This window comes from Cyanistes caeruleus, chromosome 1 (assembly GCF_971803275.1).
Source record: "Cyanistes caeruleus chromosome 1, bCyaCae1.hap1.1, whole genome shotgun sequence".
Lineage (NCBI taxonomy): Eukaryota > Metazoa > Chordata > Aves > Passeriformes > Paridae > Cyanistes > Cyanistes caeruleus.
This window is the reverse complement of record NC_141701.1, coordinates 38251474-38271148: the sequence shown is the minus strand read 5'-3', so window position 1 is coordinate 38271148 and position 19675 is coordinate 38251474. Positions and strand designations below refer to the sequence as shown.

General features: G+C 41.2%; 1 protein-coding gene across 49 annotated transcripts in view; it reads left to right on the top strand.

Annotated features, from left to right (window-relative positions):
• Window positions 1-19675, top strand: part of FAM110B (family with sequence similarity 110 member B) — a 115201-nt gene that overhangs the window by 81373 nt on the left and 14153 nt on the right. For 48 of the 49 annotated variants that reach the window (XM_086887511.1, XM_086887698.1, XM_086887467.1 and 45 more), the window contains one exon: window positions 14519-14585. Coding sequence is in view for 1 of the 49 variants with exons in the window: in XM_086887727.1 (XP_086743853.1) it covers window positions 14519-14585 (67 nt within the window). In the remaining 48 variants the exon portion in view is untranslated. Of the gene's footprint in view, window positions 1-12313; window positions 12393-14518; window positions 14586-19675 lie in introns of those variants that run through there. The other variant, XM_023921017.2, reaches the window with a different exon arrangement.

The window sequence follows — 19675 nt, the reverse complement described above, 5'->3', positions numbered from 1 at the left end:
AGGGTATGTTGTCATCTTAGATGTTTTTTCCCTAAGATTGCATTGCTGTTGGATTTTTGAATAAATCTTAAAGCTTACCTAGGTGTCTGAGGGAGGAGGGGCAAGAAAGAAAAGGAAAAAAATAAAAGGCATCCCAAAAATAGAAGTCTTGCATTTGCACAGTAAAGTTTAAGGTATCAACATGAGCTTTTGGCACTGGAGAAAAGGGCATAAATATTGAGCATGAAATATAGTGTAATAATAAGTGATAACATTTTCACATGGTTGAAGTATAAGCCTTCCAGGAGCTACAGAGGATAAGCTGTAAGCCCCAGAAAGTCAGCTTTTCTGGAAGACTACCCCTGTGCGCTGCACCTCTCTCCTTGTTTGAAACATCTGGGGTGCTAAGCAGGAGAGAAAATTGTGTGACCTGAAATTTTGAGGCTTTTTGTAGTTTTTGCATGGTATTGTTTGAAGGATTCACCTGCTTGGTAACTACTATGAAAATGCCAGTAGTTAGGAAGTGTGATTAAAAATATCCATCTGGATTCCACATGAGCAGCAGTGGCTTACAGGAGGAGTTAGCCCAGCCAAATGTGCTGCACATTGCCATTTAGGTGATCTTGGTGCAAGTCAGTGCAGGGCTGCAATAACAACATGCCCCAGAAACCTCGCTCCCTTCCCTTTGTGGCAGTGATGCGAGAACAGTGAAAACTTTAGCTCAGGAATACTGTGTTAACATTTCCCTCAATCCCCATGGTACTTTGTAATTTCTGCTAGCTGTATTCAGTACTGGGGTGGTTGTTTCTGGCTCCCTTGTCTGATCTGGAAGGAGAGGACTGTTGCATGCCCAGGGGATACCAGCCCGACCATGACCTGCAAGGCTTTCAGTGGCCTCATCTGGGGGAAATAAATCCATGCAAGAGTGTCGAGTTCTGCGTGGGGTCTTGGGTCTCAAAGAGACAAGAGCAGTTGTTGGTTGTTGTAAAGATGTTTATTGTATGAATGCATCAGTTTTGAAGGCAAAGAGTTCAGAGTATTAAAGTCTGTGCTAAAAGCTTTCTGGAGCATAAGGGCATAAACTTAAGGCCAGGAGGCACCTGGGGCAAACACCTACAAATTTCTCTCATCCCTACTCCTTCCCCTGTGTCTGTGGGGTTGAAGTCATTAGTTTCCTCAGTGAGTATGATAAGCTTTCATGGGTATTTGGTAACAGTAGTGTGCTACCCTTCTTCACCAGGTTGTGGTGTCCTAAGTATGTCTGGCATTGCTGTCCCAGCTGGTTTCCATGCACAGGGCATGTTTCATTTTGTTGCTGTTGGGTGAAGGAGAGAGAGCTGGGGAAGCTGTTGACTCTGCCCAGCACTGTGCCACAGGGACCCAAGGGAGCCCCAGCAGTCACATAACCTGTGGCACACAGTGTATGCTTTGGACAAGGGCACGCTGTTGTTTTGTCTATAGTTCAGCCACTGGCAACCAACCCCGTGGGCTGAGCTGTGCTCTTTTGGGCTGGCAGAGATAACCAGGCTTGCATTGCACAGGTGCACAAGAGACCTGCCAGGGATAAAAGGGGAAATCAGTGTAGGATAAAAGCAGCTCCAAAAGATAGTGTGTCCTGTCACCTTGGGCCCTGGCAAGGTGGCCAGCTGCCGGTTCCTCCAGACAGCTCCTACATGGGCTTAAATGAGGTTTAAGACCGCTGGCTGTTTATCTAACATTGTTCATTGTTCTGTACAGGCAATTGCAGGAATTAGGTATTCAAATATGGTGGGAAAAAAAAATTTGTTTCTTTAGGTTTTTAAGTATTGCTTTCATTCTGTGTATGTAAGAAGCTATGGTCCACAGCTTTCCTCACAGTAAGGCAAGAAAGTTGCTTTTCTTTACATTAGACACTGCCTCGAGGTAGAGGGGGAGAGTTTGAAAATTTAGGGGAGTTGTGAAACAATGTCCCCCTCAGATATACTCTGTGGTAAAAAACCAAAGCTTTTTATTGGTATTGTTTTTCCTATAGCTAGATCTTCCCTTGAAGACTTTTGTGTGCTGTGTTGTTTACTTGTGTTTTCTAACTTGGGCTTAAAACTGCCAGGTGGCTGAACTAGTTCAGTCCCTGAACTAGGGACTTCCTTTCCCTAGTTCTTGTCCATAAGGAAATACTGGACAGGAAAAGAGAGAAGTTCCTGCAAGTAAGGCAAGGACAGGAGCTTCAGGTGCATCAAAACTCCTCCTAGAGAAAGGGAATTGAGGCATCTTTGGTGGTATGAATGCTTTATTTTCCTCAATTTTGCATCCTTTGAATTCGTATCATGGTGAAGTTACGCTCTATCAGGCAGGACAGTTGTTCAGGTGCCCAATATATTGCACACGCACGACAGGAAAATCCTTTTAAAATGATGATACCTGGATGGAGTATATCTGGTTGTGTGTTAGAACTGTTAGACGTAGGAGGTTTTGCTTCAGGAAGTGTAAAATAATGTGCCTGCAGGCAGCTGTGCAGCTTTGGTGTGAGGAGGACTGTGCTGGATGGTTTCAGAGGTGTAAAACAAACAAACAAACAAAAGTTCATTTTAACCCTCTGTGCCTTTTGTAGTTTCATTTCAAAGTATGGAATCTGTTACTTTATGCCATTCCTATTCCTAGTGACGGTTTACTTAAGGGACAGCAGCACAGACAGGTCTGAACACAGATCAGTTGTTTGCTTTGGTTTTATGTGCTTTGGTTTCAGCAGTGTGTGGTGTATTGGCTGCACAGCAAGTCCTGTGATAAGAGTGAATGTCTGGGCTATAGACTGTCCCTGTGCTCCACTTTGAAATCTTCTGGGATCTCCTGCTCTGAATGGGGCTGCACATAACATGGGGAGTGTGTTATTACAGATAGTGAGACAGCATCTGAGCCATTATTCATCCTGAGAGGTGCTGTTCTGATCTGAAGAGAAAGGAGGGGACAGAAGCTGCTCTGTGTTGGCATCATGGTGCACAGTGGCTGCTTGTGGGTACCACCTCTGCTTGTGTTGTCATGGTCCCAGGATAGATAAAGACAGGTTTAGGCACACACATTTTTAATTACATAACCCTTTGGGGTGGCTTTGTATATTCATCTACTACCAGATCAGAAAATAGGAGTAGTCTTACTAAGCCTTTTGCCACATGTTTGTTGAGGTTGTGAAAGCACACAGCTAGGGTTCTTTTGTATTGTGTAGAAAGCGAGTTCTTCCTTGGAGATCTGCTTATTTTTACTTTTGAGTGTGTGTAGATTTAACTGAAGAACATGTGTTCACAGTTGTGCTATTTAAGTTAATGTAGGGTGACTCAGTGTGTATTCACTGCTGTGAGCCCACAGCGACTGTGACAGAACATTTTATTGTCTGAAGACAATGCTAATAATGGTAGCATTAAAACAACATTGAAATTTTATGAGACAAATATTCTGTTCTCAGAACTGCCAAGGGACAAAGAGATTTGCCATTGTTAGACAGGGGAGCAGGAGCTGGCCTGCAGTGCAAACAGTGCCCTATGCTTCCCCTGGGCTGGGCTGGGGTGTCCTGCCCCTCTCTGCTCCTGCTTCCTGGGACCTGCTCCCAGGAAAAGTTTGTCACAGCAGCGAGCACCTCTGCAAAGCCAGCACTGCAGGGTTGGCTGTGCTGAGAGCTGTTGTAACACAGCCCCTTCCCGGGATGATCCTACTCTAAGCTGCTTTCATCCAACAGATGAGCTATCCACCAGCATCTTGTCCAGGTGAAAGGGCTGGAAAGGGCAGACATTTCTTTGGCTATTACCTATTGCTGCTCTGGTGCTTGGTCCCACCAGGTATACAGTTTGCTGAAGGAGAATTTGGGATAGGTGTAGTGTTTTGCAGCTAATACATTGTGGCATTCCCATAACTCACGAAGCAGTGATTCAGAAGTGATGCAGTTTACATTGGTTGTGCATTTTTTTACCGTGAGCTTTGGTGGAGGGGTTCTAATGTGACTGTGGTGACTAGTGGAGGGCAGCTGTGCTGTCTCTGTAGCTGAGGTATGGGTTATAAGTGCAAATAAATTGTTCATTGTGAAATCAATAAGTATTACATATATATTATTAATCCTTAGCATGACCTCTTATTATGTAAAAACAATAATAGTTTCCTTATCAATAGAGTTGTTAATAATGCTTAAGTCCTGAAAACAAAGATGCAGAGGTGGGAACTGTATGCATTTATTCCTTCATAGGAAATATTTAAAGTAAAACATTTCCACCCTCATAAGTACTCCTTTGCAGCAGGTTCCTGGTATGCTGGTGTAATAATGAGATTGGATAATGGCAGCTAGACAGTAAGATGAGAAAATGAACTGAAGAAGGGACTGTTGGCAGTGCAGAGACACTGGCTGGAAACCTCACCAACCATAAACCACATTTGTAGCATCGTGGCTTACATTCAGTGTGGACAGCATCTGCAGTGCAAAGCCATCTGGAGGTTCACTGGTGGTGAGCACAAAGTTTGCTTCTCTGCATTAGTAACTAGCAGATAAGATAGCTGTGAATGCAGGCTCTGAGTCTTGCACTGAACATCTTTAAGATGATAATCCACCGGTTACTTGCTTCTTTAATGACTCTCAGCAGCATTTCCCAGGAGCCATGTGACAAAGTACCAGAGGGTTGGGCTTTGATTCCAGTAACTTCATTATGGAGTTGTGCTTATCTCTTAAAATGGATCCTTTCAAAATGCAGTTTGTGTTTGGTGGGGATGGTGAAGAAAAAGAGCTGATTTAAGGAAAATTGAATGGGGGACGTGTCACATGTTTTACAGTGTTGAGATTCCAGGCATCCTTGCTGAGAAAAATGGGAGTTTAATTACCCAGGTTTTGTGTGGGTTTGCTGAGTTGCTTTAGTTTGTTTGTCCTCTGTCAGTCTCTAATAATGCTATGGTTTACTTTCACTAAACAGAAGAAATTAATTCAGTGATCTCTGATGCTCAGTGTCTGCTGGGAATACTGGTACTGACTTGTATCACTGCAGATATTGGTATGTTCTTGCTTGTACTGTTGGCAGAAACACTGGGGAGAGTCAAACAGCCAACTAACTTAATATTGCTTACATTATCTTCTATTTTCTTTTGACAAAATCATCGCATGGGTCTGCCTCAATGTGGTCTTCTGTGAGGGCAAGGAGCAGATTAGGTCATGATTGAACTGGCTCATTCAGTCCATGTGATATGTACCACAGAACTTTATGAAGTACTTTCAGGAATTTCCCTGACTGATGCATGTTCTGGGGTATCAGAACATCTCCTTTGATTTAACAGTTTCTAAATAGCAGCATTTGTTATACCTGTCACTTGGTCTTGTCCCAGTATATCATGTGTGTCCCTGTATGTCCCTGCATATCTGTATCACCAATACAGGGAATTTGGGGCATGTTTTCAGCATGACAGCCAGGCTTGCTCAGAATGGCACAGCCCATCAGCCCTCTGTTTAGCCTCTACTGGCAGTTAAACACTGGCATTAGCAGTTTTTCATCCTTCTCACCTCCTTTCCTGAGCTGATTCCTTAATGCTGCACACAAAGCAGTCCTGCACAGCAGTGCCTGTTAAGTCGCTGCCTTGCTGAATAAATTACAGGTGCCTGCTGCTAAAAAGGAAGAGATGATGCTTTTCTTTCTCTATGTGGTTCCTGTTCTCTTCTTTGTGTTTTCTCGATTTTCTCAAGTCATCCTGTTTTGTGTGCTGTTGGCAAATAAATAACCAAGAGATGCAAAAAGCAAAAGAGCAGAGGAAGTGCCCAGCATACTGAGAAGCAAACATTCCAGTCTTTGAAGCATGGAGAAATGGAAAGAGGTGGCTCAAGATGGTGATGAATTTAAACATGTACTTATTTATTGCTCTGTCTTCCGTGTTTGGATCATGCACTGCTGAGGAGAGGGTGAGACAAAGAAACACTTGGGTTTCTGAAACAGAGGTGGCAAGATGAGGTCAGGGAATCATATAGGTTGGAAGGGACTTGCAGGGGTCATTTAGTACATCCTGCTGACCAGCCTGAGTCCCATCTGATCGGGTTGCTCAGGGCAATGCACAGGATACTTTGGAGCATCTCCAAGGATGAAGGTCCAGCAGACTTTCTGAACTTCTGTTTCAGTGTTTCACTTCCCTGAAAATAAAAAGTTTTCTTCCCTTGTAGAAGGCTTGTAATATCCCATTGCTGCTCTGGTTGATGCTCCCCTTCCTCCCTGTGCACCTTTGAGGACAGTCTGTGTCCCCTCCCATCAGGCAGAATCAGCTAATGGGTAGGTCTCCCTGTAGCCCTCTCTTTTCATGGCTGAGCAAACACAGTGCACTCACCCTCTTCTCCTGTGCTCCAGCTCCTCAGCTGCCTCTGGTGGGTCAACAGGGGTCTGGCAGCAGGCAGCCTGTGCTGCCCCAGGCAGCATGCCTACAGGAAAAACTCCCTTCTGAGATGCACCCCATGAGCACCCTGAGAATGGTTTCTCTTTTCATGTCAGCTGACCTTAATTTCTTTCCTTTTTCAACCTTTTGGCATAACTTCTCAAAAATAGTAGCATTTTCAAGTGTTTGCCTGGAGTATGATGTCACACCAAAATCCGTATATAATAGTAGAAAAGAAAATAAGCAACTGTTAATTCTTAACTCAGTTGCTTTTATCTCTCATGAAGTTCATTTTTACAACTATACCCATCCAGTGAGGCTTGAACCTGACGTTTTCTTGAAGAACTTAAAATGTGTTGTCCAGTGTGAAATTAAATATTCTTCAGTCAAATGCAAACATCCAACCCAAAAAGGCGGATGCTACTCCAAGTCCAGTATCTTTGTGTAAGTCATATTCTGTTAGCAAATGAAGTGGAAAAATGGCTCTTAAATAGTTTCCTCTGCTGCTTCCCTATTTTTTTATATTAGGTTGCCCTTGGTGTATTTCTTTCCAGATACTGTATACTCTCACAGCAAATCCAAACACAGTTTAGCAGGGGCAAAGAACATTTGGAGGATGGCTCAGTGCCCAGAGCCTGCTTTTAACCTCTGCAAAGGCCCTTGCCTTTCTCAGCAGCACTGAGTGTGGTGTAGATATCTAACATTTTCTAGCTAGGGGAGAAAAAAGAGAGTTTCAAGATTAGAATTTCTGAATCTTAGTGAATCAGGTGTAACAAATACTGGCCTGAAAGAAGACATCAGATTGTAAAGATCCTAAGAAGCAGGATCAGGCATGCTTAAACACCCAGGTAATGAGCTATGGCATTTGATGAATTCTCATGTAATTTTTTAAGATATCCACTATCTCCCAGCTGAAAATTCACACACAGTTATTCTGTACATACATTTTAAAAACTTTATAACCATTAAATATTGTCTAATATATGTATAAATTATGCAATTCAGACTTTGGACAATGCATTTTCTTGTTACAAGGATATATGAGAATTCCTCTAGAGTAATCCACCAACTCATCAAGGACCTGTTGAGTATAAATTAAAGCAAATAGTATGTCAAGAGATTGACAACTTGATTTTATGTTGTTATTTCTCACTGACTGAAGAAACTGGATCTGTCTCTCCATCCCTAAATAAAGTAATCCCAACACAATACTGAAGCACTCGTGAAGAGCTGTTGCTCATTCCATGATGCTCCTCTTGGAACTTGAAATAATGTGCATCCCTTTACAAGGTGTATGAATAAAATATTAGAAAGGTAGAGTTTGCGACCTAGTTAGAAGTTATGTGCATGATCTCTTCTCCTTGGTTGAACTGAGGAAACAACTAGAGTGGGTGATATCTTTATGCACAACTAACCTTGTATTAGTTTTTGGTTTAGTTTCTTTTAGTGGAAGGGTCATTTATGAATGTATGTTCTTTTGATTTGGGGCTGAGATTAAAATAGCTAGACATTTGAAAACTTAATATGCATAAAGAAATTTAATTAGAAAACTGCATAAAAATCAAAGGGATTCTTTCTGTAGACAGGAAGCAAGAATCCCCTTTTGGTACTTTCAGTACATAGGCAGCTAAGTCCTGTTTTCATCTCCTCCTCTTCAGCAAGAGGTGTTAATAATAGATGTGTGTGATCTGCTGCCAAGGGTGATGTGCCAGGGATATGAGAAGGAATGGGCTATATTCCTTCCACCTGCATAGTGTCTTCTTCATCTAGCAGAAGTGCACAAAGTCTAATATTTCAAAAGGCAGTCTTCAACTTCATGAATTCCAATCTGGTTTGTTAAATTTGGTGTCCACAGACACCATGGACCTATTTCATGGTCACAGTTTGACTTTTGGATGCTAAGTACCTCTTGAAAGTTTGCACAGAATCTCTGAATTTAGGCTTAATTAAGCACTTCCATGAAAAATACAAGCCTAGCTTTTTCAGTACCTGAATTAATACTTCTCTTTTTTGTAAAAATTACAAATAAAGTATATTTGTTTATAAAAACATTTTTATATCTTTAACATGGATTGTTGGGAAAGACAGTAAGCTTCAAATGTGCTCCAATTACATCTCTCCAGCTCAAATTATTTATTTCAAAAATTGGTTTTCATTTTTGGTAGATTGGGCAATACTGAATAAAATTATATTGGTTAAAAATTTGTTCAATGTTAACTCTCAGAATGAGAGGCTACCTTCAGTAATTGTGAATCATAATCATGTGAGACTCATTAAAAAAAAAAAAGCCAACAAAACAGAATCACAGAATGAACTAGGTTGGAAAAGACCTTTGAGATTATCAACGACTTTCGAGATCAACACAAAAAAACGCTATGCAAGTGAGGAAATAGAGGATTCCATTATGGGAAACACCAGGTACACTTTCTGAGCAAGGTCACTGACACATCTAAATATGAATATTTCATATAAACCATCGCACTTTTTAAATCTCCTTTTGCTGGCAGTCACCAAAGCCAGTGAAATTTCCCAATGTTTCATTCAGGCAAAGGTCAGTGATGAATTGAATTTCATTCTCTTAAACATTTCCATTTCTCTTTCGTGGCTGTGTCACTGCCTTGATTGTTTGGGGTTTGTTTTGTTTTTCCCCTCTATTATGGTATTTTTTTCAAAAAGGTGGTGAGATGAACATTTTTCCAAAGAAAGAGGTTTAGGAGGTGTTTTAACATTATTTTTTTTTTTTCTTTCATGGGAAGCATGTCAGAAGTAAGGTTTGCTATGTCATGCAAGTCATGGTTCCCACCTCCTGCTGTATTAATGCACTGTGTGCTCCTCAGCAGAGCATGGGCAGCAACTTTGAGCTCTCCACTCATTTACAGGTTGGCCAGCTTGGGCACACGGAATTCCTCTCTGTCTGTACATGTTGGTGTGTGGTCTCCTAATTAAGATTTGTTGTCATACTGGTAGTTCAAATGAAGTTTCACGTGCGGTTTTCACTTTTCCTGTTGTAGTATTTCTATGATTTTAATGTTCAAGGATGAGACTTCTCTGAACCTGCATGAAGGCAATAAGCAGAGCAGCTATAGAAAGCATATTCAGGTATAAATATTTTTGCTTTTCATAAGATGCATTCAGTTGACATGATGTTGCCTATCTAAAAATTGTTTTATAGTAATTTCATTTGATTTTTCTTTCATTTCAGTTTCTATCAGGAAGGCAAAGTAGTTTTTGCTGTAATTATTCTTCATTAAGATTCATATCTCTGAGATTAAACTGAGATAAGCTTTGGCAATTCTCATGTTGTGGTTGTCTAAAGAGGAGCCAGGCTGAGGAAGCAAACTCCTTGTTTTCCAGCAAGTAAAAAATAGGAAAAGTCAGCTACTGTCCCTGAATCCTCACTGCAGTGCCTGCATTCTTACCCCAGGCATGGGGCACACCATGCTTTTGAGTTAAGAGATGCTGAAGAAGATATGTCCTTGACAATGGCTTTGAGAATATGTTATGAGATGTGTCCCTCTGCTGATAATATCCAGGGACAGATGTCTCTTCCATTCTTCAGATGTATCTCAAATAAGAAATCCAGATGTTAGGCTGGCCTCTTTCTCCATTTAAAAATCCTCTCTGGGCTCTTGCATACATGGCAAACACTTGGGTCAATCCTTCCTTGGGGATTTTAAAATTTTGAATATGCAATGCCAGTCGCAGGACTCTGATATTTGTTTTTCTCATATCATGGGTGCTTTTTATTGTAAGAATTTTGAACTGGCAAGGGATCAGCTAAAGGGATCACTGGTGAAACGAGGTGAAGTTTTCAGTGGTTTTGTATGTACGTTAGCGTTTCAATGACTTAGTTCTAAAGGTCTCAACCTCATTATGAAGATATTAAATAATATCTTAGAATCTTCTAAGTGTGTCATATTACTGGAGTGACCTGGCATCACAAATGGCAGGAGAATTTCTGTCCTGCCAGTACCCAGCCTGGGTGTGTCTGTCCCCAAGTTAGTCAGTCTGTCCTGAAAAGGAGCATCACTCCTTCCTGAATGATTTGCATGCCTTTTGCTTATCAAATGGTCAAAAAAATACATTTCTAAAAAATGGTAAAAATGTTTATAATTTATCTAGTTACAAACTTAACTTTAAGGTGCACAGATCTCCTCATATTGGTTGTTAAAATTTTCCACTTGACCTTGATTTAACCAGCAGATAAGAGATTTCCTGTTGAAATTAGGATAATGAGCCATTGCAGTATGCCAGCTGCCCAGCCATTGTGGACTGTTTTTCTAGGCGTTCCACAAGGATTTTTTTGAGAGAAATTTGAATGAGTGTGGGATTTTACAGAGGAAAAAAAGCTACAGAGGAATGTCAATTCAGAGGAGAATAGCTCACACCCATATAATTAAAGAAGATAATTTTTTTTTTTTTTACAGTCTGAGTCTAGTCCAGAGTTTCTTGTCTTGATTTGGATGCTCCTGTCTAGGTTTGGGGCATTTTCTGCACTTCCAGAGGAGACTAAATCTCAGCTGAAGCTCCAAGGAGAAACCAGCTACATCACTCAGTGTCATGATTTTTTGTGATTTTGAGAAGTCTGATATGAGCTCTTCTTATGTTGTTTCGGTTCTCAGATGGTTTAGATTATTTTTTTGTTTTTACTTTCTCTTACTTTTCTTTCTCTCTCTTTATTTTTTTTTCCTCAAAATAGAACTGAAAAGATAAGGACAGTTGCTTTAAATATTCATGTTGAGGCCATTTGCACCTATCTAGTAGGAGCCAGTGACCAATCAGTTCTTTGCACATATCTCAGCTGCTGTGTGTTTGGCACTACATCAGCATATCTATTATTGATTTTTAAGAGAAGTCTTTCCTGTTGGAGTGAACCAGGCTGGACTGGGTTTTGAGCCAGCTTGGTCTAGTGGAAGGTGTCACTGGCCATGGTGGGGATGTTGGAAACAAATGATCTTTAAAGTCACTTTGAACCCAAACCCTTCTCTGATTCTGTGATACAAATCTGCTTACATAGGTCTTGTTAAGTTACTTAAAGGGAAAAAAAAATAAATATTAGAGTGTCAATGGGTTTCCATCACCAGGAAAAAGCATTGAGCTCCTTATGATAACAAACATTTTCAAACTCTACTGTAAATCTGTGCAGCAACATATCCTGCTGTATTTTAATCTGAGTCATACAACTGCAGGAGATATTAAATCCTGGGCCTCCAGATCCAGGAAGAAATCAAAGAAAGAATTAAAAAGCACCTGAGAATCAGCTATAGTAGTTGTCAGACATAGGTTGCCTTCTTGGAGGCCGAACATTTGGTGTTGGTTTATCACAAGTAGGATGGTTCTTCCAATACAGGTCTGGCCTTGTATTCTACTGCAAGTTCCACAGAAGGAGTGGGATGAGCAGAGTCTATTTCTTGTCTATTTATCATCTTCCTTTTATATTTTCATGAAGAAAAACAAGTGCATGTAGGTTGTGGTGGCCTTTCTGGGTTCTTCTGCGTTGGAACTGGGCCATACAGGGAAGTAGCTGGAGTAGCCAAAACTTGGTGACAGGGGTATGCCATGGTGCTTGCTAAACACATAAGAATTGCACTTGTGTGAATAATTAGAACTTGAAAAATATTCATGTGACACCTCTTATGCTAAACAGTATATTAAATTGGGAAAGGAGGATCTGGTGCTTTTAGCTATCCTGATAAGCCCTTGCTCATGAATTCTACTGAAATTTATGCTATAGTCTTGATTTTCTCTACTTTTTCTTGCAGTTCTGTGTTAATGTTTAAAAATACTCACAGTGGGGTATGTGACCCTTCTCAGCTGTGTTAAGGGTGTTGTGTTGATTAAGAGATTTGTCTGAAATGATAAAGTTTAGCACTTGATAAAGTGCTAAGTGACATCTTTTACCAGAACAGTTCATCTACTTAAACAGGGCAATTAGTACATGGTTCTGCATTGTTCTGTTCATCCTACCAGTGCTGCCTGCCTGAGGATTTGCTGTCCTGCTGGCAGAGACAGGAGTCCTCACAGAGGGTTTTCCACACTGCTGCTTCACGGTTCCATGGGTGAGACATGTAGCTGTGAGGATATTGTGTGTTATGTTGAAGAACTTGTACAGTGTGTAAGTTAGTTCAGAACTTGTTCTGCCTCCACATTACTCCATAAGCTTTATCCATGGACAGTTTTGTCAGTGCACACTGCTGCAGCAGATGCTAAATAGTATTGTTGGGGATTTGTTTCATGGCATGAACAATGAAACCAGTTATGCACTAAAAGCTCCACAGAACATTCATCTGTTAGAATTGTGTATGCATATCTTCTTCAGTCGTTTCTGTCCTGGGTCCAGAACCAAGCTCAGTGAAGCCCATGTGGTGTGTGCTTTCCTGGTGGTTTGACAATTTAATGGATACCATCTTGGGAAATCCTTGAGACCTGGAGCAGTGCGTCTACAGAGGATTATGACAACTCACTGTACAAGAACTACTCCAGTATTAGTTCTTCCACTTTTTATTGCTGTGACCTCTTTCTAACACTTAGAAGATAAAATAGGCTATACATTCTTAACATGGTGTACACTGGTGTTCACTAAACAACCACATATTCCACTATATAGTTCACACTGGCATTCATATCATAAATGTGTCTGTTTGAATTACTACTATTGGAATAAACCAATAGTATGTGAGTTATTATGTCCATATACTTGTATCATTTAGAAAGTAAAAGTGTATTCTTGTTGGTACGGGAAGAAGACTTTTTTGTGCGTGCACTTACGTGGTAACTGAGTTCTGGATCTCTCTTAAAAGCCATTGTGACAGTGGGTCTTCCTCAGCATGGCATTTCTGCCCTTCTGCTGGCTGTCACCCTGCTCACAGCAGAGAGGAAAACTGCTTCTCCCCTTCCTCCATCGCTGCCTTTTTTCCACATACAAAGATGCATCCTGCAGCAGAGGTGTTTTCCTCCCAAAGAAATACACTGACTTATTTTTCCCTTACCTTTTGCATACACAAATGCTTAATTACAGGACTATTATCTCAAAATTTTTAAATTATGTGTTTTTCTGTCAGCCAATTTATTATGAAGATATTTTCAATCTTTTTTAGCAGGTGACACAAAATACAGTGGTTTGGATATATTTTTTTTTTCTGTGTAGACTTCAGTAGCTGGTTTAAATCTCAAAAGAGTAGCTAATAATTTTGGGGAGAAAAAGGAGAAGGTGTTGCATATGAAATGAAAGATGTATTGATTGACTAGACAGGAGTAGTGTTTTGTAGATACAATACTGGCATAGTTTTAAAAAGCGTCTAAAATGAATGTTTTAGAAAAGGGAAAGAGACTAAGAAAAAAAACAAGCAAAATTTTTACATACAGACATACAGAAATTAAAGAGTATATTTTTTGTGCTTTTTGCTGTTAGCTTGGAACATATCCTGTCATCCCTCCCAGCAAGGGAGAGTTTTTAAGCACACAAATATTTTGCTCTTTGACCTTAACTTTGAGTGTGCGAAAACAGATCATCAATATAGATTCCATATTTTCATGTCAAAATCAACTAGCTGTTGCCCTGAAATAACACTAACATTTACATATTGATATTTTCCCCTCAGTTACTTGTAAAGTAGCTGGCATGGATTCCATGCCCTACAAAATTTTTATCATAGAAACAGAGTAGTGTTTTTTCCTTTGCAGTATTTTCTCTCTCCTTTATTTAGAAATAGCCAAAAACACAATAAAAGGGATTATTTATCTATAACAAGAACTTAAAAGGCATAATTTTTTGTCCTTCATCAGTGAATTAAAAATTGCATTTTGACATTTTGGCCTTTTTGCATTTATTCATTGATCTTCAGCACAGATGCATTTCATCTCACACATCAGATACTGAATCACATGCAAGCTTGTGTTCTGAGACTTCCATAATGACCTTTTAATTAGTTGTTATTATTACATAGCTTGTAGGCTTCAGCCACATTGAAGTCATCATTTATCTCACCTTTCATGTGAAATAGTCCAGATTGATGTTGTGTCTCCCTTGCACTTCTTCCCCTCCCATCTCCTGGCATGGACTGACCTTGGTGCCCTGTTTCCATGACCTTCAGTACTGATGTGCATGCACCTGCAGTGTTACTGCTACATTGTGTTTTGGATTTTTTAATGCCTTTTTTCATATTTTTTTTTTTTTTTTTTCCAGAATCCTTTAGAGCATTACATTCCCCTGTTTGGAGTGTGGACAAGCGTTTGGCATTCTGCTTCTACAGGTAACTTTTTGAATTAAAGTGCACATTTTGTTGTCCAGGGGGTTGATAAAAGGAGAGCAATTCCAGAATGATGTTAGTATGTCCTCCCCTGTTGTCTCAGGAGGTATGTTGTGATAATTTCTGTTCCTCTACCTTTACTAGTCAATTGGGTTGGCAGATTTATCAGTTGCAAGTATATAGTTGAATGTCATTCCAGAAGAATTGAGGCTTTCTCTTCTCTTGCTGGCCTGAGTCACACAGCCATGTATGTATCAATGTTGCAGAATCCTTTTTGGAAGTACTTGAGTAGTTCCAGGCTTTTTCTCACCCTTTATTCCCAACCTTTACTTTGATTGCAGTTGCTCCATTCAGTAAATTTGTTTTAGCTTTTTACAATGGAGACCTCCAGAGCAAGTCAAGACTTCTTGCCTTAGTCCTCCAGAGCTTTCTATTTATTTTTGTTATTACCTGACTCCTTTTTGGAAGTATTCTAGTAGTTCCAGGCTTTTTACCATCCTTTATTCCCAACCTGGACTTTGTTTACTGTTTTTTCTATTCAGTAGATTGCTTTAGCTTTTTGTAACAGAGACCTTCAGTGCAAACAAGCACTGGTAGCCTCAGTACTTCAGAACTTTCTGTTACTTGGTTATTAATACTGCTTTCCAAATACTGAGTCCCACAGAATCAGAGAATGGGTGAGGTTGGAAGGGACCATAGTGGGTCATTGGTCCAACCTCCCTGCTTAAGCAGTGTGTTGCTAAAGTACATGGCACAGAATTTTGACTGAACAGTTCTAGAATATCTCCAGTCAGGGAGACTCTAAAACCTTTCTGAACAATTTGTTCCAGTGCCCATTAAAAAAAGTTCTGCTGGTAAAGAAGTTCTTCCTCATATTCAGGTGGGTCGAATTCTGCCTGTTGCCCCTTGTCCCATTGCTTGGCCCCTCTGAGAAGAGTCTGAATCCATCCTCTTGATACCCCCCCTTCAGATACCGATAGACATTGATGAGGTCCCCTCTCAGTTGTCTCTTCTGAAGGCTAAACAGGCCCAACTCTCTCAGCCTTTCCTCATAAGAGAGATGCTCCGGTCCCTTGATCATCCTTATTGCCCTTTGCTGGACCTGCTCCAGGAGCTCCATGTCTGTCTTGTCCTGAGGAGCCCAGAACTGCACACAACACTCCAGATGTGGCCTGAGCAGGGCTGAGGAGAGGGTCAGGATCACTTCCCTTGACCTGCTGGCAGTGCCTTTCCCAATGCAGCCCAGGACACCATTGTCCTGCTTGGCCACCAGAGCACTGCTGGCTCATGGACAGATGTTGTCCCCCAGGACCCCCAGGTCCTTCTCTGCAGAGCTGCTTTCCAGCAGGTCAGCCCCAGCCTGTGCTGGTGCAGGGGGTTGTTCTTCCCCAGGTGCAGGACCCTGAATTTGTCCTTGTTAAACTTCAGAAGATTCTTCTCTGCCCATCTCTGCAAACTGTTGAGGTCCCACAGCGTTGAGGGGCCACACAGCCCTCTGCAGAACTGACCATTGCTCCCAGCTTGGTGTCATCAGTGAACTTGCTGAGGAGGCATTTTCCCCTTCTTCCAAATCACTGATGAACAAGTTAGGAGTGCTGATGTAGATGCAATGTAGAGCTCTGGGGTCACCACTGGTGACAGGCCTCTGACTAGACCCTGTGTCACTGCTTATGGCCCCTGGGATCTGCTGTTTAGCCTGTTCTCAATCCACCTCACTGTCCAGGCATCCTGCCCACACTTACTGAGTTTGCCTATGAGGGTGTTGTAAGAGACAGGGTCAAAAGCCTTGCTGAAGTCAAGGTAGACAATATGCACTGCTCTCCCCTCATGCATCCAGGCAGTTGTTTCATCACAGAAGGCAATCAAGTTGGTCAAGCATGATCTACTTTTAGTGAGGTACTAAACTGATAATAGTGAGGTAATGAACTGCTACTCCTGACACTTTCTTGTCATCCATGTGGATAGAGATGGCCTCTAGAATGAACCACTCCATCACCTTTCCAGGGAGGAAGGTAAGGCTGGCTGGCTGGCAGTTCCCTGTATCCTCTTTCCTGCCCATTTTGAAAGCTGGGGTGCTTTTTTCCTGTCGTCAGGCACAAGTCCATCCACAACACTCTGAGCTTGATCTCAAGGTCTGAGCAGAAGATGAGCATTAAAGTTTAAAATCTTTATTTTTGTCACTTAAACTCCAAAACAAGAGGTGTCAGGAATCCATTGTCAGGAGTAATGGAAAGAGTAGCTTCATCCTTGTTGAGTACAAGTAAACCAGCTGAAGCCCGTGAGGGCAGCAGGGGGGACAGGAGCTGAACATGTGGCACTTCATAACAATGGTGGTACAATTCTTGAAAGATTAATAGGGCACTTCTGGTATTTCATTGTAGCAAAGAAAGAAATCAGTAATCAATGTCTAACGTGTCATGTGTCAAATTAGCAACACACTTCACTAATACTTAGTTTTAATTCTGCTCAGTAAAAGGCATTTCATGTTCATCTGTTTCCAATCAGCATATTTGGCTCCAGAACATAAATTTGCATTGTGTGGGGTCTTAAATTAACCATTATCGCTGCTGTTTTATTTCAAGACAAAATGTTAAGTCTGAGAGTACACATGGCTAATTTAAGGGTAAAAATCTGTTCCCAGAATGTGAAAATCATCTCCGAAGCCATTTCTGTCAGCTGAGGAACTGGGAACTTGAAATTCTAGATACATTGCATATATACTATGAAATTAAGGCAGCCAAACCATTTTAGCTGTGCCATGGACTGACACCAGGAACATTCAAAGATCTGTGTTAATTTTTGTGATCACAAGTTAACCTACATTAATTTTACAGTCACATTTCATATTTTTACCTTCCTCATGTCGTGCTGCATGGGATTTATTTCTGCCATCCTAGAAATGGAATTCAATGTTTTGTGTTCATACAGATGCTTCAGCAGGTCTGTAGTTTTGTTGGAAATATATTGCTCATTTTGTCAACAGGAAAGGTTGGATTTGTGATTTATGATGACGGCAGCATTCAGTCCTGGCTGGGGTGACACAGCCAGCCCTCCCTTTTCATTAGCTTTTAAAGAATGCCTTGAAACCAGTCCAGATCACTGATGAGCTGGAACTAGGACTGAGGGACATCTTCAGTGGAGGGACTCAGTTCCCCAGCAGTGGTGGGGATGGTGTGCTGGCAGGGCAGCTGGGCAGGAGAAGTTACCTTCATGAAGCAGACATGAACAGATAAATAGACACCACGTGTCCTCATTTGAGGTTTGGCACCTTGGTTTCCACATCTCATTATTTGTCTGATTTAGGCATCTTAACCCTGCCAAGCAGGGTCAAGTAGTTTCAGTCAACTACTTAAAAACTTTGCTGATTCTCATCTCTTAATGAAGATAAAGCAGTAGATACAAGATTGCCATATTTCTGTCCAATTTATGGGTTTGGGATAAATTTCTTATGCTACTTTGGGCAGTCAGTATCAATCTTGTATTTAACTTTCAGTTTGGAGATTTACTTTTGTTTACAGGAGAAGGGAGATCTGTTAATTAACCACGTATCTTAGAGGAGAATGGATATACAGCAATCTTGGGGTAGTCTGATACTCTCAGGGAGGGCAGGAATGGAGGAGTAGTTTAAGCAGTCTTTCTAAGCAATAGTCTATGGCACCTGTGAGGACAAGGTGGAGAGCATCCCCAGGGACAAGCCTGTTGTGTATCTGGTCATATGCAATCAGCACATGAAAGGGGTCTTGAAACATTGCCAGAAAGAAGAACTGGATTTACTGAGGAGTCTGCAGCAAACCTCAGCACTCATTCAATCGGCTGGTCAGTATTTCTGATTGCTGGATTTACTCCAACTGTGCATTTTCATCCTGAAAGTGCGCGGTGCTCTGAGCCTGGTATCCCTGTGTGATATCCTCCTGCCAACCACCCAGTGCCAGCTCCTTTGCCCCCAGCCTTCTAAGCTCAGCAGTGTGCCTCAGGCACAGAGGCTGCAGGAGAGAGATGTATCTCTCTCCTCAACCCAAAAATGGTCTGGGTTAGCAGGGAGCTTTACTTCATGAGGAGCTTCACTGAGAGCTTCACCCTTCTCCACAGTGCCCTTATCCCAGCTCTGTTCCTTCTGCAGGATGTAGGAGCTGTGAGAGAGGAGATGAGATGAGAAAGAGAACTTGAGCTGTCTTTTTCATTTTTCTTAAAATCCTTCTCTGTCCTTGTAATCTTCTCCTGCTTCTCATCTCATTGTTCAGTGCCTCCTTCTCTGTTCCCAACACTTTCTTCTCTCTGCTCTTTGCCTGGTTAATAGTATTTCTCTTCTACCTCTCTGTGCCTTGTCATTTCTCACTTTTCTTTTTTCTGTCCCTACACTCACAATTCCAGGTTTTGGGTTTCTTTAGTTTGCTTTGTTTGTTTTCTTGGAGCTGGGATGCCTCCACTTTCCCTGCACTGCCTTCCTCTCTCCTTTTAATTAAAAGCAGTGGTCATGACTCAGTACAGCTTTTGTTTTCTTTAGGATGGTGAGGATTTTATGGTTTCTTATAATCTGTGGTCAGGAAGAATTTCCAGCATCATCATCATCATAACTTCACCAAACCCCTCAGATAGGCAAAACCATTCAAAAGAATCTGGACAGTCTGATTTCTAAAACGAGACTTTTCAAGAATATTGTTTCAGTGAAGGGTCATTAAATTTAACAGTAATACAAAGCCCCACTTTTGAGTGTCAAATTTGCATATTAAACAAAAGTTTGGATGCTCATTGACAGCTAGCTTGATGTTCATCTCCAGTTAAATGGGTTGTGAATGGTTTGTGAAGGCCTGTAGTTTTAAGGAGTGAGCTCTGTGGCATGTATTTCCCAACAGAATATACTCAGTGTGTTCTAACAGCAAACACCTCAACAGCTGTAGTCAGTGCTGGTATTACACACACAAGCGTGTGACCATGCACAAGTGTAGCACTTGTGTTGAGTTACACAGCTGCAATCATTAATTGCAACATCATGAGGACCTAAATTGCATTGTGTTCCAGTGCCAAAACTGGTACATTTAACCATCTGCTTGAAGAACTCTGTAATATACTGGTATGTCTTCAAGACATAATGT